Source organism: Cryptomeria japonica, chromosome 7, assembly GCF_030272615.1.
Source record: "Cryptomeria japonica chromosome 7, Sugi_1.0, whole genome shotgun sequence".
NCBI lineage: Eukaryota > Viridiplantae > Streptophyta > Pinopsida > Cupressales > Cupressaceae > Cryptomeria > Cryptomeria japonica.
In genome coordinates, this window is record NC_081411.1 from 284,206,966 (window position 1) to 284,230,741 (window position 23,776).

The 23,776-nt window shown below is 35.0% G+C and overlaps 1 protein-coding gene across 6 annotated transcripts in view; it reads right to left on the reverse strand.

Moving 5' to 3' along the window:
* Positions 1-5,581: 5,581 nt before the first annotated feature.
* LOC131052082 (pre-mRNA splicing factor SR-like 1) overlaps positions 5,582-23,776 on the reverse strand; it is a 57,464-nt gene continuing 39,269 nt past the window's right edge. For all 6 annotated transcript variants that reach the window (XM_057986667.2, XM_057986670.2, XM_059207958.1 and 3 more), the window contains exons 5-7: positions 16,519-16,599; positions 12,414-12,485; positions 5,582-6,885 (exon numbers count right to left, since the gene is read on the reverse strand). In XM_057986667.2, the coding sequence (XP_057842650.1) occupies positions 5,842-6,885; positions 12,414-12,485; positions 16,519-16,599 (1,197 nt within the window). In that variant the 3' untranslated portion in view covers positions 5,582-5,841. The remainder of the gene's footprint in view (positions 6,886-12,413; positions 12,486-16,518; positions 16,600-23,776) is intronic.

Here is a 23,776-nt window from a genome sequence, read left to right on the forward strand (position 1 = left end):
TACATATTTACAAGCTACTATCGCCACTGGGTGAGTTGTTTCAATGGGCACAACTTGCCCTTCAAAATCAAAAATTATTAAATAGTAGTTAGGGCGAACATGTAGATTCTCCTCTTCCTCCTTGACATTCTTCCCCTTATATATGGTTTCATGGTTATGTTCTTGTGGCACTTCACACCTATCATTCAGGTTTACTAATGATGATGGTGTTGGAGTTTCTTTATTCTCTAGTGGCCACTTCTTCCTCTCCTTCTAGAGCCTCATTATGATGCTAGTCAAAGTTTCATGGTTTGACAATAGTGCACACTCTAAGTAGTTATATTTAGTTTTATATTTCTTGTGGAAATTAGGTCATATCACATGAACATTCTTTCTCGGTGTTTGGCGGACTCTCATTCCTGTCAACCAAACAAGAACATTATTCACATTAGATAAACTTAAAGTTTGTAAATAGTTTCAAGTGGTGAGCTCCTAGGTCCAGTACTGAACCTAGTAGTTCTAATACAATATGTAACATGATCTTTTCTAAAAGATATTTGTAAATTTGCACAAAAAATTATTTTGCATTTGAATTAAGTTTTCATCATGGAATGACATTGCACAAGCAACACATAAGAATAACTATGAAAGCTATGATATGTTTAAATATGAATCTAACATATTCATTTCTTTGAATAACTTTGTATATTCAAATTAAGCAATGAAATAACATGAGAGTGAGAGAGAGAGAAATCTAACATATTCATTTCTTTGAATAACTTTGTATATTCAAATTAAGCAATGAAATAACATGAGAGTGAGAGAGAGAGAGAGAGAGAGAGAGAGAGAGAGAGAGAGAGAGAGAGAGAGAGATAGATATTCATTTCTTTGAATAACTTTGTATATTCAAATTAAGCAATGAAATAACATGAGAGAGAGAGAGAGAGAGAGAGAGAGAGAGAGAGAGAGAGAGAGAGAGAGAGAGAGAGAGAGAGAGAGAGAGAGAGAGAGAGAGAGAATAACTATGAAAGCTATGATATGTTTAAATATGAATCTAACATATTCATTTCTTTGAATAACTTTGTGTATTCAAATTAAGCAATGAAATAGAGAGAGAGAGAGAGAGAGAGAGAGAGAGAGAGAGAGAGTTCATCATGGAATGACATTGTCCAAGCAACACATAAGAATAACACACACACACACACAGAGTTTTTCGTCATGGAATGACATTGTACAAGCAACACATAAGAATAACACAAAGAGAGAGAGAGAGAGAGAGAGAGAGAGAGAGAGAGAGAGATTTTTCCATCATGGAATGACATTGTACAAGCAACACATAAGAATAACTATGAAAGCTATGATATGTTTAAATATGAATCTAACATATTCATTTCTTTGAATAACTTTGTATATTCAAATTAAGCAATGAAATAACATAAGGTAGAGAGAGAGAGAGAAACTATGAAAGCTATGATATGTTTAAATATGAATCTAACATATTCATTTCTTTGAATAACTTTGTATATTCAAATTAAGCAATGAAATAACATAAGGTAGAGAGAGAGAGAGACATATTCATTTCTTTGAATAACTTTGTATATTCAAATTAAGTAATGAGAGAGTGAGAGAGTGTGAGAGAGAGAGAGAGAGAGAGAGAGAGAGAAACTTTATCGTGAAACATAAGTAAAAGATATTTGTAAATTTGCACAAAAAATTATTTTGCATTTGAATTAACTTTTGACATTGTACAGGCAACACATAAGAATAACTATGAAAGCTATGATATGTTTAAATATGAATCTAACATATTTAAATTGAGAGAGAGAGAGAGAGAGAGAGAGAGAGAGAGAGAGAGAGAGAGAGAGTTGAATCTAATTGAGAGAGAGAGAGAGAGAGAGAGAGAGAGAGAGAGAGAGAGAGAGAGAGAGAGAGATAAACACAAGTTAAAGTAAAAGATATTTGTAAATTTGCACAAAAAATTATTTTGCATTTGAATTAACTTTTCATCATGGAATGACATTGTACAAGCAACACATAAGAATAACTATGAAAGCTATGATATGTTGAAATATGAATCTAACATATTTAAATTGAGAGTGAAAATTGAGAGAGAGAGAGAGAGAGAGAGAGAGAGAGAGAGAGAGAGAGAGAGAGAGATTCAAATTAAGCAATGAAATAACATAAGGTAGAGAGAGAGAGAGAGAGAGAGAGAGAGAGAAAACCTTTCGAACCCCCCGCACACCTTCCTACTGTAAGTGGCACTACCCTTCACTAGTGTACAAAAACAAGAGTTGGTCAAGATTACCATCTAAGTCTGGTATTGTATCTTACATAGATCCAGACGACCTTACAGCTACAGACGCCCACTAACTAGGCATGACCAACTGACTGGACTATGCATCTGGACACGATGTACTGACTGGATGCAAGCAGACCTTCGCACCATCTTGACCAAAGGTTTTTATACTAGAACACTTGACATGAAGTGCAGTCATCTACTCACTCACCCCTACTTGACTTGGGTACTTCAGACATCCTATAGTTTTCAACTCATTGACTTAAACCAAACAAGGTTGTCATGGATCCTCTCGTCATGCGTACTCACATACTAACCTTGGTAACTGCCACTAGTTTTCATAACAACAATACATAAGATAGATGTAAACTCGTGTGAGTATTATAATTGGCATTCGAGTTGAGAAGTGTGCACTCTTGAGACTAGGTGAATTCGATAGCCATTTAGATGAGAGAGCTCATGTTTGAATCGTAACTCTTCTTAAGTGCTTGACTGTCTACTTTAGCCATGTTTGGTTTCAACTTGAAGTTCTATAAGACTCTTACCGAGTTCAGAATTTTAAACACCTCAAGGTAACATAAACATAATCTTAATTAAGGTAGCGACCATAATGAAGTACGGCTCTCTTTTTGTCTTCTTGATCTTGATTTTCAGTTTTCTAGGTATTCATATAACATTATGTTTATAAGCCCTCATAGGATTTCATGAAACTATTGGTGAGCATAAAGTTCAACCTTTGTACTTGTATGCTTACATGTAGTTTATTAAAATCTATAAGCATAATACTTCAAGCATAGAGGTCATGTTACAATACACTTTTCCACATGACTTGTAGACAACCATTATAACAATGTTTCTTGTTCATTAAGAACTTTTCTAAAGACTCAGAAATAAGTAATAATAACAAGACTATTGTTCATTAAGAACTTTTCAATGACTGAAATAACTTTAATTTAAGACGACCGTCTTTCTCAAGCCTACGAGTCCTACTCTTTCCATAATAACATTCTAAACTGATTATAATGAGATCCGCTCTCCTCATGAAATCTATGTTATGTCTATTAAAACAGAAATTGCATTTGAAAGAAAAAGCTTGTACCCATATCCATGGGAAAGTATAGCCATAACTGATTCTTTCTTATAACTAAGCACATAGGTTTCTTAAGAAACATTCTATATGTGAAAGAATAATATAGTAATAAGATGAAGGAGCTCATGCCTGTAATTCAAAAGCAGGAAAAATAAAGATTATGGCACTGCAAATTTCCCCCCTCTCGAGCTCCTATAGTTCCTTTTGCACCTCAAAGATAGTCAAGCTTCCTCGAGTTTCTTTGTCGAACTCTTTCCTCAGGTTCATTAACTAGCACTAGCCACAAAGTGTTACCGATTCTCCAAATTCAAGCTCACTCTTAATGAATTCTATCAATTTCCCAGCTAAGGGTCGTACTTGTACTTCTTCCCTATGTTGGGTCCTGTTTTTCCTCATATCTTCCAGATTGAAGAATAATAAAAGCTTTTCATAAGGAACCATTTTCTTTCCTTCCTCTCCTTGTTCCCACCCCCGACTTCAAAGTTATCAACAAACTTCAAATCAAAAAACGGTTTGAGTTTTCGAATCAATCAATATACAACTCATCTTTCCAGGAACATGATGTAGCTTTTAATATAGGAGACCTTTTTTACATTGACAAGTTACGCGGAAAAAGGTTTCCTATAGGCTCGATCAATGCTAATCTCCATGATCAGATATGGAAAAGATTGCAAGTCCCTTATATTCCATTCCCTCCATCGACCATGTATATATAGTTGCCATAAACATAAGCAGATACAGAAACTTTGATAATAAAAAGGATATTCAGTTGTCCCTCTCCTTGCATCCTCAACAAACATTTATCTTTTCAATATGATCGAATTCAGGGATGGATTTGTGCATCAACTTTTCAAAGTGGGGAAAGCTAAAGACTTCATGCTCACTATTGATGAGAATTGTCCTTACAACCTAACATTGCAGGTAAATTTACAAGCGTAATTTGAATTTGGCTCGCAAAGCTCCTCCCCTGTTACTCTCAATAGAAACAATGTCATCCTTTGACAACAAAACACACATGCTTTAAAATCTGACAAATGAATTTGCTTTGAGCTCTTAAAAAGGGGCACAATAAGACAAAATTTGAATCTGCAGAAACTGAAGATATTAAAGATATTATTGCTTTGGATTTCCATATGCTGAGAGACTTAACAAACATTCATAGAGAACTCTCAGCAAGCTGTGGAGTCGGCCAATTGAAGCAGAGTTTCCAAGTTCAATCAAAGTTTGTGACATGAGCCAAGGAAATCAGAGTTTCATGTTTCAATCAAAAGTTTAGACCATGAAAGGTCTCGAGTAATAAAGCGATTAATTTTTGTAGTGTGCAGCTGTCATGTTTTTCCAAATCAAAAACTTACCATACTAGCTGCTAATATTGGTCTATATTAACATGCAGCAAAATCCAGCTTACTGGCAAGGCTGGAAAATTATGATCTCCTTGTCAAGAAAAGTTTCCTGCAAATTCCCATAAATGACGGGCTACTGCCTGGGCTGCATGAACACCTGTTTGGTATTAGCATTAAAGTTCTTCCAAGCAGCTCTTAAACAATTTGACTTTCAGTAAAAGGGCATCTGTCCCTTTGATAGTTTGGCACATTTTCTGCCACTTTGGCCTCTTCAGGATGAGGCCCTTTCAGTTTGTAGGAGCATTATCACTCTCGGTGCTGCTGGTTTTCTTTGACTCTCCCTTCCCACCACCCAACTAAACTATCCACCTTCCACTTCATTGTATTCTTCTATTCTCATTCAAAATGACTCATTAGCAAAATTTCTTATGTTATATTGTCCTAAAAAGGATTATGTTTTAAGAGATGCATATCATAAGGACACAGTTAATAAGCTTTGGTAGTGGTTCTGATAAAAAATTCAACGATGGGTTTCTTTGTTCATCTCTTGCTCAAAAATGACATAGGACTCCTAAAATGCCATAAACCTAACAGAACATTCCAAATTACAGTGAATGTATTTGAAATATAGTCAGTATGTAGATATTTTGCCGAGTCATATAATTAGACCATATCATCTACCAATGTTTTCCCTATACACCATTTTACTTGCAGTAGTATAAAATCATTGAATCACTCCTTCCAGAAGCCAGATTTTACCATGAATTATTTTGTGCTTTGAAAAAGAGAATGTAAAAATAATTTGCTGCGGAGAAGAACCTACACAGTTAATTATTAAGCCTGGAATTGTTAAGTCGATTGCAAATTTTGGAATTGAAAAATTTGAGCCATTTATTCAAGTTGACCGAAAATTAAATTGAATCAAAGAAGGCAATTGTACCTAACGATTTAGATCAAATATATTATCAAACAGTAATCTCCACGTGCATTACCCAGGTTCATCAAGCAATCAAAACAAATTTGCAGGCATTTGGACCTTTCAATTTTACAAATCAAAATACAGCTACCACAGAAACTCCTTAAATTTTCTTCATAAATAGGTCTCTGTGGAAACTTCATCCAATCACTTGTAGCTACCTCCATGTGGTACCACCAAGGCGGATCACATCTTCACTGCTGGAATCCTTTGGAGGGTAAATATTGTCATTGTCACCTTTTTTAGCACTTGAATCACCATATAAATCACGGAGCTTGGTGAGATTACTGGGTAAAGCAGTCTTCTCTTTGGTTGTTTCCTTCAGAGGACTTAGCTGCTGATCAGCACTGATACTTCTCTGTCCTCTCTGTGGACTTCGACTTCGGCTCCTGTGAGAATCCCTCTCACGAGGTGACCTCTCAATCCTTGGCCTATCATTATCCCTAGCATCATGGTCCCTGTCTCTAGAGTTGATCCTGTCTCTGCCTCTGTCTCTACCATTTCTATCATAATCCCTACTTCTCTCCCTGCTATGCCGCTCATGCTCCCTGCTCCTTTCCATATCACGCTCTCTGTCATAATCTCTGCTCTTATCCCTAACGTGCTCCGTATCCCTGCTTCTTCTGCTTCTTTCATCCCTATCATGATCTCTGTTCCTTTCCCTATCGCGTTCCCTATCCCTGCTCCTTTCCCTATCATGGTCTCTTCTTCTCTCCCTGTCATGTTCCTTATCCCTGCTCTTTTCTGCATCATGATCCCTATTCCTATCCCTATCCCTATCATAATCCCTGCTCCTTTCCCTGTCACGTTCCCTATCTCTGTTTCTTATTTGTTCATCCCTGTCCCTTTCTCTTTTTCTTTCTCTTTCTCTATCTCTGTCTCTCTCCCTATCTGCATCCCGATATCGATCACCATTTGAAGATTTTGGAATATCATCACTTTCATTCCTTTCACGAGGCAATGTTCGGCGGACAGGTGAGGAATCTCGAGTAGAAGCCCGATGCGGTGCACGCTGGCCAAAGGATACAGATAAAGCTGCTTTCACTGAAGGTGGCCTCCGAGCAGTATCATCTGAACCATGGCGAGTTGCATCACCAGTCACTCCTGAAAGCCGAGTAGGAAGGTTCATTCTTTCCAAATTAGCAGTAATTTGTCGCATGATAGGTACTGGTATACGGGGGAAGAGTGTATCAAAATAGTACTGCACACACACAGTGTTCAGAGGTTTAGAAAAGTGATTAAAATATGCATACATTATAACAAAGGTAAATTTTAAGTCAATTATGTACAGGCTATGAACAAAAAATAAGCATTGGTACAATTAAAATTTGTCAGGAAAATATTAATCAACATATCCTTCGAATATCAGATAAGCAATATAAGAACAATCTCAGACAGAACAGGCAAGCAGTTAATAACTTAATATCAAGTGAACAGCAGCAGCTATCTAAGCAACATAAGTAACCAATTGGTAATTCTGCAATCTTATAAGGCAGTAAACTCCACAGTGTCGGGTCAAAGAATACATGAAAGAGTTTGGAAGGAGGCTAGTGTATAATTCCTTTAAATGCAGCATGTCTTCTTCAAAAATATGATCCTGCCACCGAGTTTGGATTCTCCTAATAAAAATATTGATAAAACTTACATTTTAGAACATTTAACTCAGTTTGAATTGAAAATGCAATGGAAGTGAATGACCTACAAGAGTTACAACACGGATCACCACATCAAGAAGAGTGCTCTGTTGTAATAATGCATTAAAAGAACATTTAAGGCATCTTCATCTAATAAGACAGGAAGATATCCTCGCTTTGCTGCTACCACAGAATTCTTTTAATCAAGAAAATCAAAATGAATAAGACATCCTCTCGAAGATGCATCCAGTAATATTCTGTTTAAGAGTGTGTTATGTCTGCGATCTTATACTAACATGACTTCATAATGTATAAAAATCCTAACTATATCAAAGACCTTGACTTAGAGAAAAAATGGAGAGCTTTAAGGGTTTAAATCTTTTATTGAGATGAATGAACATTTTAACAAGTTGTTATTTGAAAAGGAACAGGATTGGGTTTAACTTTAAGTGCTATCCTGGATGCTTTCTAATATTCCTAGTCATTTTGTTTGCATAAAATGCTCCATTCATGAACTCTGAATTCAAAACTGCAGTTATTCTTCACAGCCAGCCTGATCGGTTTCCACTTTCCACAGAAATATGAAATTTCAATTTATGTGTTTAGATATTGTTAAGAATCATGATTATTACCGAATCGGATTTTTTGAGGGAGCTGGGTATGTTAGTATAAAAAACATATAAATATCATAAATATGTATATTAAAATTTAAATATATTAATTATAAATTAAAAAAATATTTATATATATTAAAAATTACATATATTAATAATATATTAATATTAAATATATAATTTATAAATTTAATATTATATTAAACTTATAATTTTATTATATAACTATTAAGATATAGTTTTTACGAACAATATACTAATATAATGTATAATAATTTTAAAATAAACTATTTTATATATTTCATTATTAAAAATTAGATATATTAATTATAAATTAATATTAAATATCTTATAGAATTTATATTATTTTAAATTTGTAATCTAATTATATAAGTACTAATATATAGTTTACGGGACAACATATTATGATAATGTATAACGATTTTACGAAAGCATATCTTTTCAAAAACATTATCTTAATATATAGTTTACGGGCCTATATATTAATTAATACATAGTTTACGGGACTATATTAATACATAGTTTACGGGACTATATTAATACATGTATATATATGCAAACCTTAAAATATTAATTATCATTTTCTACTAAGAAAATATATTCGTCTAAAACATTATCTTAATATATAGTTTACGGGAAAATATATTAAGATAATGTAAACTACTAATCCATGAAGGTTTGCGACAGCATCCATGGATTCCGTCATGGTTATTACCATTCGAAAAAACTATATTCGTCTAAAACATTTTTGTTCAGGCAGAGTAAATAGTTTGGACGCAGCTATCTGCGGGCGTTGAGCTGGAGCCAGCATATGGAAATCGTCGCCGTAATGCCCTCAAAGTCGATTTTGGAATCCGTGTTTATTATTTTTGGTAGTAAATTTTTTTTTGTTTAGGGTTTTCAGAGGTCGGGAAGTGGGCAAAACAGAGTGAATGAATACTGGCCGTTTTTCCACTGATTCCAAGCCGCTTCCGATTCCAGGACGTTTCGTACCCGGAATCGGCCTTGTTTTCCCACGATTCGGTAACTATGTGATTATCCAATAAGACTCTAGGAGAAACAAATTTTTTGATTACTGAATTGATTCTTAACAAATCAACCCAGCATTTCATGTAGTACTTCAATTGTAATCTCATTTTATATTGATTCCTAAGAACTCTCTTACTGTTTCATATAATCTTGTCCAAGCAAATATTGCACGCACCTGCACTACAATGGTGAGAAATTTAACATCATAGGTCATGCAAGAAAGAAAGAAAGTGCTGTAAGACCATACAATGCTGATGTTATCAATTTTGAATGTGTAGGAAAAAATATCACAAAGCTAGAAGCAACTGTTCAATGCCAAAAATCAGTACAAAGTCAAGGAAACAAAAAAGCTCATTGTCATAGGTGATTCTCAAAAAGTTTTTGGTACTGATGCTTTATCATTTTGATTTTGCAGGAAAGAATATCCCACACCTAGAGGTAACTGTCCTAGATTCCTAGATCAAAAATTAATCCCAAATCAACAAATCAAAGAGGCCCAATTATTGAGTATAATTTGCAGAAATTTATATTATACATACTGAACTTTGTGGAAACTGAAATTTCCTACCAAACATTTGGACCTTTTCCAGTTGTTCACACTACACATTCCCACTTTCTCCATTTACTTCTGACACTGATTTGAAACCCCAGTGCATTTCAAATGGCAACTTACATGTTCTAGAATGATAAGTCACCTTGTTGATGGCATCTCTTGCAAAATATCCATCAGTTCTGTTGCTTTATATCAATTGTTGTGGCTTCTAGTGACCAGTTCAATGTGGTGGACAGTGAAATAAATCCACACAAGTTATCAAGGGGATTCAGTTGGAAGTCGGTGATAAATTGAAGAAAAGCATTCTAGTACAAAAATTGTTACTCAAAGCCAATTCATGATTAATGAATATTAAGCAACAAATTTAGAAACAACTCTGAGCAAGATGCTTAATGCAATTCAAGCAATACTGAAAGAGATGAAAACGCCACAAGATAACAGCACATCAATTTTTGGGACTAGTAGAATTTAAAGGGTTTTGTTTTGAGTTGGAAACTGGTCCAAAAATGGACTGGGATCAATTCTTGACTCCGAGGCAAGATGATCACAGCTTGACAGACACTTTGTTGCAGGGTCAAAAACAGGTCTTTAATGGTACCAAAATTGGAATAATCTTTGCATATTTAGAATCCTCTCAAAGAATTATGCAATTTAATAAATAAAACTAAATCTTAATTTAAATCTATACAAAAGCGATGGCTTCCTAAAAATGGAGAATAAAATATTCCACTGAAGCAGCAGTTTTGTCTTTGTGACTGGCCCAGTTACACAATTGACCCATGCTGGAAAGCAATAGTTTTGTTCTGCAACAAAAAATACATCCCATGGCATTCCAAAGTCTACTGCTTTCTAAGTTTTGGAAACCTCTGGACTTTTGTCCAGACCAATGAAGCATACATATGCTATTGTAAATGAAAAAAGCATCAAATGAGAGAGAATGAAAGAATTCACTAAGGGAAATGAGTTAAGTCATTAAGGTTTTAAGTTCCTACTGAACAGATTATCATTGAAGGCTGATTAAACTTGTAAGAGATTTGTGTGAGATTTTAGAAACTGAATTCTTTGAGATTCAGACTTGCACTGTGCCCAAGTGGACTAGCATTGTGATTGCCACTCAAGTTGTGGATTATAAGTGAGTTATAGCTCACATGTATCTGGAGTTTTCTCCCACATGTGGATTTTTCCATGGTAAGAGTCTTCTCAATTGTGAATGGTGTTTGCTCTCATCTAGATTCCTTTAATTCAGTTTACTAATTGGAAAGTTTACAACACTTCATTCTTTCATAAATAAGTATGCTGGAGAATAGCGTATGGTATAACTATCTAAGTTTAGATCAGAAAAATCAACATTTCCTGCTCCCCAAAATGATGTTGGAGATGAGATAAAAATGATTGGAGGTATGTGACAATATTTATTATATACTCAAGATGTTACCACGACAAACTGTGAAAAATAATAAGGAAGATATATTACAGTTATGTTTAAGCAGCCTTTATCAAATTAGGCTGTTAAAAACAGATGACTCAAACAATCAAAGGTATTTTGTTAAAACCATTTTTTCCTAAATGAACTCGAGATTAATTAGATACAACATGTACTTTCATCTGAGATTATAAAATCAATTCCAAGAAGTTGCCAAGCTTACACAACAACGAAATAAAGAGAATACTTGATTTACTTTTCAGCATATTGTATGTTGTATCTAGTCTCTAGCAGGACTTAATCTTCTGTATAGACTATACGAAACCCTTTTATGTGATACTGAAATACGTTTTTATACGAAATTCTTTTATTTCACATAAAAATAATACCAGCAAAATAAGATGACAACAGTTTGTAATGCTACTCACTAGAAGCAATTCAGTTGAAACTCTGCAAAACTTGAGAGTAGTTTCACATATATATACAACGTTTAAATTTTGGAAACAATCAATTGAATCTCCTAATCATTTATACGATATATGCATTGCTGAAAAGACAAAAATTCAACTAAATATATATTAGCAAAATATGAACTAACAAAATTACAATACATCAGAGGAAGTTTGCCAATATGCAGTAGCATGGATCACAGTTAACGAAACCATTCCAATGCACCCATTATAAAACGGTATCCACACTTAGAACTCTTTGCGGAAATTCAAATGTTTGTACAACTAGTTGAAATTCCAGAAAGGAATTCAACAAGAATATGAAGAATCAATTTGGGAGACATCTACACCTAAAAGAATAAAAACATATACAAAATGGAGTGCCTGATTTGAAAGGAATTTAACGTCACAATGGAAATACATATTCGATACAAAAGAAAGAGATGCAGCTTTAAGGACACTAATACGCGTATAACTAGTTACAAAGACTATTAGTTTTAGTATTAATATGTACAGATAACCAACAGATCAGACTGGTTCACATAACATGCTGGGACCAGGTATCACTTCTTCAAGATCAACATTACAAACCTTTTACAGCGATGATGATAAAGATCTGCTCCACTTCTCTTTCAATAACCTCCAGAAGATGATCCCATGCTCAAGGCTCGCATGAACAACCATGAGTGATCAACACATATAAAGCCAAAATATGACAAACATTCAAATATTTTTGACAGAGATATTCACATTTTTAAGCGATTGAATGTATCCTCCCAAGTTTCATTCTTGAAAAGGCATCCCAAATTACATGACCAAAAAGACAACTTATTTATAGAACCTGATTATCTCTAACTGCAATAAGAAACACAATTTGAGCTACAATTCTACAGTTTTACATAGATAAACATGACCATTTTGAGAAAAGATAACTTTTAAGCAAAACAGATAATAGTCCACGTGTAAAACAAAAGATCTCTCAAAATGCAAAAGTTATGGTACTAACCTGGCCTAGAAGTAGATCACGGGTATAAACACCCATTGTGGTCATTCGTCCATTTGATCCTGGTGAAAAATCCTGATGCACATACAATAATGAAAATGATTTACTAATATTAAAAATCCACAGAAGAAACATATTAAATAAAAATTTACAATGTAAAGCATAAACAAGCAACAAGAAATGCATAAGACAGTGCAATAAGTTACTGTTGATTAACAGATATAAACATCTACTAGTAACTTGACTTGTTACTTCTAGAAAAGCCATTATTACCTGACAACAAAGTACAATTTTACTCGGCAGAACTTTTTAACCCTATTAACTTCACATATATTTTTCAGCTTCGTCATCAATTTGGTCATGTCCTTTAGCAAATCCAGTCAACAAAGACTGTATAGTGTATAGTTCTATTGTCTATTGAGAGAAAAGTTTGAGCATCAGCATAGTTGTTAAACAATAAGCTTCAAGCTAAATTGGAATGGCATGTGTTTCTATCATTACAAAAGAAATCATTGATAGGGTAGAAACTAGAAAGCTGCATGAGCCATGATATAGGGTAGAAAGCTGCAATAACAATTGCAATTCATGAAGTTGAAGAGTACTATAACATTTACTCTGAATAGGATGTAAGTCCTCCATTTTATAGGAAGAAAACACCAAGAACAATGTTTTAACATATAGAGATAAAGGGAAAATAGTATAATTTGATTTGTACAAAATTTTGATCCTAACATCACTGGAATTTTAATGTAAATACTAAATACAATATAAATCACATCTAGAAAAATTATATGTAGCTCAAATTTTGGTATTAAGTGTTTATCTCGATAACAAATTCTGAAGTGAGTATTAATACCTAACTGCAAGATGTCTTCAAGCATTAGGACCATGTGATTCATGAAGTTGGCAATGAAAGAAGAAAGAAGAAAGGAAATCAGTCATTTTTTGAGACAAATGGGAAATGCAATTTAAACAACCCCATGGTCTGAATTATAGGAATATCAGAAATATTTGAATATAAAAGTTGAGCATTTAGCAAAATTTTGATGAATTCCTGCAAATAAATGGAAAAGAAATTATGCAGAATTTCAAGCCTCACAAATCGAGAAGTTGTGGAGCATAAGAGCATATCCAAGGAGTTGTTAATATAACAGGATACTCTCTAAAATTTCTACAATGGTCCAAGTATAATTGATGCAAGAGCATCCTTGGAAAAACAACATAAATAACATGTTCAAGCTCCTTCTTGAGGTTGAGCAACGCTGACATCATTGGCTAAAACTATTTGATTTCATTCTGAGAAAATACCATGAATGAGTTCTGCAGACCATGCGGGAGATCATTTTTTATGCATGGCTGCAACACCTTGTAAAAGGCCTAAATATTGCAGAAACCATGACTTTTCATGGAGACAACAGATTGACTGTCCTTTTCTTATGCATACTTTTCCAAAAGGATGCAATGGTGCAAAAAAAATTCCTGTGGTTTGCATCTCCCATTAATGGCCACTTGGGAGCAATATCCAGCAAGGACTGTAACTTTGCCATACAATTCCATGACTTTGCCATGTTCTGGTCAAGGATGTTAAGGTGTCATGAAGGAGACAACATGGTACACCAAGATGAGGCATCTCAGCAGGGCATCTCAGCAGAGGTGGCATAAACCATGTGTAACATTTAAACACAGCACATGCCAATTCAATGGATGGAAATTGGGTCAATCTACAGTGTGCCAATGTTTCTCCAAGTTTCCAGGAGGGGGAAGATGGGAGTGGAAGCATGAACGTGGGTCGCATTTTTGGGGACAGCAAAATATTTTCTCAAATTTTGGGGATGGTGGAGAGGCAGCTATTAAAATAACTTAACATACGTAAATCACCTCAAATTTTAAAAGTTAAAAGCAAGGGTGCTGAAAAAGGTGGACATTTTATCCAAGTACCCAACTAACTAGAATATCCAGGCCATAGGTAATGTCACCTCTAAACCCAGAGACACATCCCAAGAAACACTGTTCTATACTCAACCAAAGAGAGTGAATTTTGTAACATGCTGAAGATAGGTCTCATTCTTCCCATCTTCAAGATCTGGTAATCAAAGAACCTTGACGACTGAGTATGCCAAGCAGGCCAAGTTTTTTTATGTAGTACGAATTTCTTTCCCTCTCATCTTAGAGTGCTGGTAATTGAAGAACTTTGAAGAATAAGTAGGCCAAGTTTATATGTATTTGAATAGTACAGAACTGTGTCCTGCCTTTTATATTTGGCTTATCCTTTACTTTAAAGTTTATATGTATTTCTGCAGTATAAATTAAGTAAGACAATTATTATGTATGAATTTTGGCTTCCAGTTGTGTATGTGCACTCTAATCCAGCTATGTGGGTGATAGCTATTTAGTTGACCCTCACCATGCCATCACAACAGAAGTTTTAGCTCATCGATCAAGAAACAGAGCACCTGAGCATCAGAAAGCTGGTTAGTATGCTGGTCAAAGAGTTACTGTACAGGGCAGAACTTGGTAGTCAGAAGGATTTCATACATGAAACTTAATTGTGGTAACACGCTAAAAAAAAGCACCATGGAAATTAATATGTTGAATCAGCAAAATTGCAAACAGAAAAGCATTACCAATCTCAAAAATTGCATGCATACTGTCAATTGAGGAATAAGCAACACTGCAGTACTAATTTCCCCAAATCGATGAATATCTCATGCTTGCACAAGGTTAAATAACAGAACATATTTTTACTAATAACTTTCTCGCCTATTAACTATGGCAGTGATTGTGTTTGCACTTTGATATGGAAACAGTCTATTAATAATATGACAAGTCCACAACATTCAAAGAGAACCTATATGTACAGAAATGATAAAGAATTCTAGCCAAATAGCATAGGCCTCAATTGTCTAAAAGATATTTCATATCATAACAAAAAGGCTAGCACCAGAGTATGCTATTAGTCCCTCCTCAATATGCCTTGATGTTTATGTTTCAAGTTTCAAGCATAAGTAATATCCTTAAATTGATAAGAGTATAGGGGCACACATCATATCTCCCTATTACAAAATCTTTGAATCTTGAAGCTAATGAATCACATTACAACACCGCCCTGTTATCATGTATCACTATACAAAGTACTAACAAGAAAAGCATGAGAATAACTACTTTCTATGGAAGTGTTATACCTGTATAATTGACCTGAACTTGTCAACAAAGTGCAAGCACAGTGAGAAAGACACAGCAAAAACCTAGCCTCGCTTAATAGAGACCTTAACTCATATCTAGAAAGACAGTTTCTGAATCTGCATCAGCCCAAAGGAGGTAATACAGAGCTCTAGGTCCCAGAAAAAAACTGACTAAAAAATCATAAAGGAGCTTGCAAGAGGTGCAGGCACATCTCTAATGATTGTGATCATCTTTTTCATTCTCATAAAAGGGATTGGATCACATAGATATTAATGAATTAGAGATTTGAGATTTGCAAATACTATCAGTTTACCAATGAACAAGCTTTTGAGGCTCATATATGTAGTATGTAGCTAAATTGTAACTTCTACAAACCATTGATAACTGTTTAGCATTAAATCTGCTTAAGATGTCTAAAGATGATAAAATGCAATTAGCAAAAGTCACCCAAACCCTAAAAAACAAAGTGAGACCTGACTTAAAAGATCAAGGACCAACCTGCCTTGCCTTTCCAGACCTCTTGCTACATTCACGGCTATAAGTTGACTCCTATATGTTAACATGGAAATAACAGAAAAGGATATCTTAGAGGATTTCCTAAAACTGCTCACAGAAAATCTAGTAAAGGGGAGATCAATAAAACTTGCAAATTTTTGCGTAAGTATTCTACATCCATGTGTTGGGGAATGTAACTTATAGAACGACGGAAAATACAATGGTGTATGTCTTTAAATGTTAATTGTTAGAAGCTTCCCTGGATAACTAACAGCAAGCAAGCACATAGATGTATCTCTTACCTGGAGATTGATATTGAACGTGTGATCTAAAGTAATTACTTACCAAACTGCCAGGCCATAGCATTATCATTATATGCATTTATCATCTTCATGAGAAAGAGAAACAAGAAAGTAAGGAATAAAAGTACCTCCTCATCTTTAACATATGGCTCAAACCAAGTCCACAATGTCTTTGGATCTGCAACATAACGCAGGTAGAGAAAGCCAACCTACAGAAAAGTTGCAAATATGTATCATTCAGAACAAAATTTTGAAAAATACTATAGATTATTCACAACAATAATTTAGTGAGTTCCAAATAAAATATGATAATATTTTGTTTTATTATATTTCAAATTGTTAAAAAGACTTGTCCGGTTACAAAAAAAAAATAAAAAGAAGAAAAGAAAAATCCCACTTAGCTAAACAAAATTCATGATAACAAGCACAATAGGATCTCCCAGAAACAAGAGTTATGTATTGCAATACCACCAATGGGGCTGAGGGGCAGCACCCCTCATGGGGTCTGGGAGCAACACTCCCAACAGGGTCCAAGGGCAACACAAATTAAGGCCTCTGAAACCACACAACCCTTCATGGCACATGCCATTTTCACAATTTTACCACAAAAACAAAATTATGTTTTTGACATTTTTTTAATGATCTTTTTTTTGTTGTTTTCTGTTTGCGCAGCCCTGGGTCCCCCTAGGTTCACCCAAGAGTGGCCCAGGTTCATCCAGGGTCCCCCTAGGTTCACCCATCAGCAGCCCCAGTTTGTCCTTGGTCCCGCCAGGCACCTCAGGTCCCTTGTGGGTCCTTCCAACAGGACCCTGGGCAAATCTGGGGCACTACTATCACAGGACCCATACCTGGACCAGTTCAATACAGGACCAGGACACCAAGGCTACAGGTTCATCCATGGTCCCCCCAGGCACCTCATGTCCCTTGTCGGTCCTTCCGACAGGACCCTGGGCAAATCCTGGCCACTACAATCACAGGACCAATACCAGGACCAGGACCCTATGCGGCATACCTATTAACATTGAAAATCAATCATCTGCGAAATAAATATGCAAAAGCAGTGACCCCAGGGCCTTCCAAGTTACAACACAAGGCATGCAACACTGCACATATATCGATTCCATGTCAAGTCCATCCAAACCTATGTGGCTTTGACCCAGACAAGTTTAGACGCACACAAACAAAACATCACAAAAAAGAATCTATGTCCTTCAAGTGGGCACAAAAATGCAAGAATCTGTTTGACTTTCTGCCTTAGCAAGTTGACAAATTTCTGCATACAAATTCCAGTTTTTTATATCTAGGTTCAGAGTGTAAAATGCTTGGATGAATATTTATACCAAGGAAGAGCATATTCATTTGTAAACAATAAAATATTGATTATTGTATATTTCAGAATGTAGATAGTTATGTAAAAGGTAGAAGAGAGAGGCTTGTGCATTTGTAAACATGTATTAAGGTAGATTAGAGTTGGTCATGTAGAAGGTAGAGGTTAAAAAATCATTTATACAAGAAAGATGGGTCTGTGCATTTGTAAATATGGATTATTATATATTTTAGAATGTAGAGTTGTGGAAGATACAAGTTAAAAAGTTGTGCACAGCAAATAGAAGGTAAAAGGATGATGATAAATAGTATGTATTAATAGTTTCAGATTTCTCAATAGAAAGCTAATGTTTGTACAAGCAACAGTCCATGTTATTTTAGTGTATTTTATCTCAATTATATTTTGTTTCTGAATATGGGCAACCTTATTCCAATCATGATAACAGATCCACAGTGATCCCTTGATCAAATATGAGTTGCTCCTGTTAGTTCACACTCCACCCCTTGCTGTCATTGTAGAATGCCTATCAGCATTAATTAATCAATATGAACAACTAACAGGAGCAACTCATATTTGATCAAGGGATCACTGTGGATCTGTTATCATGATGGTAATAACTAATAAGGTTGCCCATATTCGGAAACAAAATATAATCAATATGAACAACTAACAGGAGCAACTTATATTTGATCAAGGGATCACTGTGGATCTGTTATCTTGATAGAAATAAGGTTGCCCATATTCAGAAACAAAATATTTTTGAGATAAAATACACTAAAATAAGATGGACTGTTGCTTGTTAATGCCGATAGACATTCTACAATGACAGCAAGGGGTGGAGCGTGACTGTGTTAATGTTAACTTTTATCTTTTTGCTTAAATTTGACAACCATTCACATGTCAAAATATTAATAGTAATTATAAACAAAGATATTTAAAAAATAATCCAGCACTTCATAATTACAATATTCCTTAAAAAAAATATTTTATAATTTTTATTTTTAATGATTTTTTTGAGCAATGACAAGTAGTTTAAAATTTAAATATAAAAAAATAGATGTCAATTATCGAATAAAAAAAATGTATCTGAGAAAAAATAAATAATGTAAATACAATATAATTTGAAATGAAATAAAATAATTTTAAGGTAAAAAAAATTAAATACAATATAATTTAAATATTTTTATATGTAGTAAATATAATTTAAAATGAAATAAAATAATTTTAAGGTAAATAAAATTGTTTCAATTGATATCTATCAACATTTCTTTAGATAGAGATGTATTTAAGATATATATACATTTATTTTGGAAACTCTAAGGTTTAATTGGAGGATTTGAAGTTTTGAACTACAACAATAAACATTTAATTCAAGAGGCTAATAGTTTTATTACCCTTAGACTAAGTGTGTTATTCACCTTGCAAGTCCCTGTCATATGAATGTATTTAAGATATCTATGCTAGTATATATATACATTTATTTTGGAAACTCTAAGGTTTAATTGGAGGATTTGAAGTTTTGAACTAACAACAATAAACATTTAATTCAAGAGGCTAATAGCTTTATTACGCTTGGACTAAATGTGTTATTCACCTTGCAAGTCCTTGTCATCTTGTTGTGACTTAAATGTTCATAGATAGTTATTTATGTATGAATGTATTTAAGATATCTATACTAGTATATATATACATTTATTTTGGAAACTCAAGGTTTAATTGGAGGATTTGAAGTTTTGAACTACAACAATAAACATTTGAATCAAGAGGCTAATAGCTTTATTACGCTTGGACTAAGTGTGTTATTCACCTTGCAAGTCCTTGTCAACTTGTTGCAACTTAAATGTTCATAGATAGTTATTTTCGTATGAATCTCCATAGTCCATGGAGCAGCCAAAACAAGATATTTATGTGGGCGTCGTGATATATGTAATTATTTATTTATTCATCAATGACGCGGAAATATTGTTGTGATGGGGCAGAGACATGTAGGTTGTATGATATAGGTTACTCTTAACAAAATGCTGATGGATTGAAAGGAGGAACTAGATGTATCAATGTCATCTCCCCTTTTTTCAGGTTTAACTGAATTAATAATATTATTTAAGTTGGGCCCAATAATCTCTAATTTTAAGGGCAACTTAATAATATTATTATAATTAAAATAAAAGGTGTTTTTAAAAAATAGCTTAAAATAAAAGTATTTTTAAATACTTAAAATAATAAAATAAAATAAGAATTAAAAGTATTTTTAAATACTTGGAGAGAAATTTAAGACCCAAGGGCCCAATTCAAAAAGGTATATCAAAGATGTGGCTATCTTCATTCACGAAGCTTTCAACTTATCTTTTCCATCCAATATTCAGATTCGAGCAATTTGTTCAATCTCTTTGGTGTGTTCAGATTTTCAGTGGACAAAAACCCTCTTAGATTCCACATTTTGGGTCAAGGACAAAAACACTTGTTTCCCATTTTGGGTGATTCCATTCGGGAATAACAAATTTGCTGATTCATTGAAGCTTTGAAGATGCTGCTACAATGACTAATTGAAAACCACCATTTTGATGGTTCCATGTTGCTGCTACAGTATCCCTACAGCATCACTATGGTACTTATCCTCAAATCAGCCATAATGGGAGCATCCTTGACCATCCTTTGGTAGCAATCTCAATTGAGAAGCATATCAGAATATTTAAACCGGGTTTCGGAACTGATTTGTTGTTGTTGCCAAGCTTACACTAGCCATACAGCCCTCCACATAGCCCAGCTGAACATTCCTTCGTTACTTCTTGCTGAGACATGGACCAGCTAGGACTCGAACCTAGGACCTTCCATATGCTGCTGGAGTACTCTACCACTGAGCTACTGGCCCCTCTTGGACAAGTCCATCGTCAGTCCAGGTGTGGCTTATTTCCAACTCCAACACCAACACCCCCCTTTAAGCCACACCTCTCGTGTGCTTGGGACTCCTAAGCCTGGACCTGGCTCTGATACCATGTTGAGACATGGACCAGCTAGGACTCAAACCTAGGACATTCCATATGCTGCTGGAGTGCTCTACCACTGAGCTACTGGCCCCTCTTGGACCAATCCATCGTCGGTCCGGGTGTGGCTTATTTACAACACCAACACTTTTGTACTTCTCCGAGGGTAGTCATACGATAGTAGCATCACACTTGGTGATTTATGCGATAATTTCAGGTCTTCTCTGTGCATCATCATTAACACATTCCTGATTTTTATCGATTGTTATCAATTTTAGTGATTTCCAGAAATTATTCTTGTGGTGGGATAGCATTATAGGGCTCTATAATTGTTTAAGATTCAAATCTAAATAGAATCAGCTTCCTAGGGATTATCTTAATCATGCAATCAGGTCTCTAACTACCTTTATCAATGATGCAATCTTGCTCAAATCTTGTTTATGTTGCATTTTGAAGATGTTTTCCACACAAGTTTACTCCCTTTTTGGTGCAGGGGCACCAAGGCCATCTCATACATTAGGGGACAAGTAGTAGATTTGTAGGTGTTTTGAATTCTTTTGAGTTTAATAAGGTCCATTGAGACCATTTTGATATAATAAGCAGGATTTGGAGTCATTTGCGTAAGTACTTCCAAAATTGCAAAATCTTGTAAATGTTGTCAATGTGAAAAAAGGCAAAAGTTGCAAGATGGGAAGTTGAAAGGTCATTTTTGTTTGGGGAAGTTTATAAGTCAGTTATGCTCGGTTTGGGAGGTTAGACAATGTATATAATGCCTTGTAAACACGGATCCCAGGTTGGGAAGGTTTTGGGAATGAATGGAATGAAGAAAATACAAAGTTTGCATGCCCAAAAAACTCAATTTGCTGTACTAATTGGACCTAGTTTCAGTACCAGTCAATTTTTGAGTCATAAGTTTGCATGCCCAAAAAACTCAATTTGCTGTACTAATTGGACCTAGTTTCAGTTTACCAGTCAATTTTTGAGTCATTTGTTCCAAAACAACCCACCTCGTTTCTTGATATGTTGTTAAACTTCCAAATGGGTATCTAGAAGTGTTTTCATATTTGTCTAATGTTGTCTGCACAGGAAGTTATGCTCAGAAAACCTTTGTTGGAGGGCTACTAGAAAAATAGTGAGATTGTGAGTGAAATTCATGAAGATAGAGTTCCACATTTATATAGTTTGTTTGATTTGAGTTAGTTTGTGTTTCGAACCCCTGCTCTGCATCAATTGGTATCAGAGCTTAAGAAGTAGATCATTTGAAGGTGAAACTTGCAGTTTGAGCTGTGGAAGTTGAAGAGACAAGATACCAAAAGAAATCAGAGAATTGAAAGAGAGATATGCTGAGTTGAAGGAGATGACTCAAAGGAGATCACTATTCCGAACAACCTGCAAATGCAAAGAAAAGGTATGTAAAGTTGTGATAGATTCTGGTTCTATTGACAACATGGTTTCCATAGAAATGGCGGATAAACTGAATTTAGAATGGATTCCTCATGAAGCACCATATAGAGCATCCTGGTTGAATGATAATCAGTCAATTTTGGTAAGTGAACAAGTTTTTGTTGAATTTAATATTGGTGGCTATAAGGATAAAGTTCTTTGTGATGTGGCACCTATGAGGAGTTGTCATTTGTTATTTGGAAGACCATGGCAGTATGATAGACATGCCATATACGATGGGAGGTATAATACTTACACTATAGAAAAGGATGGAACCACTTTTACACTAACACCATTGCAGGAGAATGCTAAGGAGCAGATCAAAGAAGCAAGAGTAATCATGTTTGGCAAGGAGTATAATATGAAGATTGAGGAAGACAAAAATGGAGAATGTGCAGCCACTACAAAGACAAAAGATGTCAAGACAGCAAGTCTAGAAGGAAAAGATGATGAGTTGGTGATAGAATCTGAGAAAGAGAAGGTCAAGGATGAATTCCTTAAGAAGGCCCAAGTTAGATTGGAAAAGTATGATGAGATTGTGGTAGGGACAAAAAGTTGTCCTTTAATTGAAAAAGAAGTTTGTGGGCAGTTTCAACCTGCCAATACAGTGGATTATGAACTTGATAAAACAGTAAGTTTGAAAAGTGATTCAGTATTGGAGAGAAGCAATGATGTGGTGATAGCAAAGATGGGCCAAGAGAAGGCCAAAGGCGAGTTGTTGATGAAGACTCCAAATGGATTAGAGAAGCCTGAAAATATTGTGGTTAGGAAAGCGCTTTGTCCTTTAATGCAAAGTGAGGTTGGAAAGCAGTCATATTCTGCCATGACAGAGGTTTGTGGACCTGATTATGCAGGGGTCCTAAGCACAGGGAACCTGAGAATAGATGTGAAGTGAACAAGGTTGTTTGGCAAAAGCAAATGGATGAGTTTGTGTACGCAGCGAAGGTAAGGAAGAAGGACATTCACGGTACAGCTGGTAAGGACTTGTTTGCGGGTATGAAGATAAGAGCAACATAAAATTTTGAAGAGGCAAAGAGTAGAAGACAGCTAACAGGTCAGTTTGCAAGCATGAGACAATGGCAAGGAGAAAGCAAGTTCAAAGGTATAAAGGATGATACAATTTTTCAGTACCTGACCAAATGGAAAGGACATCCAGTCAAGGGAGCATTTGAAGGTCAAGGAGATGCCGTGAAGGAGCAAGATTAAAGGCAGTACAGTCCTCATGGGACATGAGTTTGTTTTTGGCCGGGTGTATGGTGCAGGGGCACCAAGGCCATCTCATACATTAGGGGTCGAGTAGTAGGTTTGTAGGTGTTTTGAGTTCTTTTGAGTTTAATAAGGTCCATTGAGACCATTTGATGTAATAAGCAGGATTTGGAGTCATTTGGGTCAATACTTCCAAAATTGCAAAATCTTGTAAGTGTTGTCAAAGTAAAAAAATGTAAAAGTTGCAAGATGGGAAGTTGAAAGGTCATTTTTGTTTGGGGAAGTTTAAAAGTCGGTTATGTTTGGTTTGGGAGGTTAGACAATGTATATAATGCCTTGTAAACACGGATCCCAGGTTGGGAAGGTTTTGGGAAGGACTGGAATGAAGAAAATAAAAAGTTTGCATGCCCAAAAAACTCAATTTGCTGT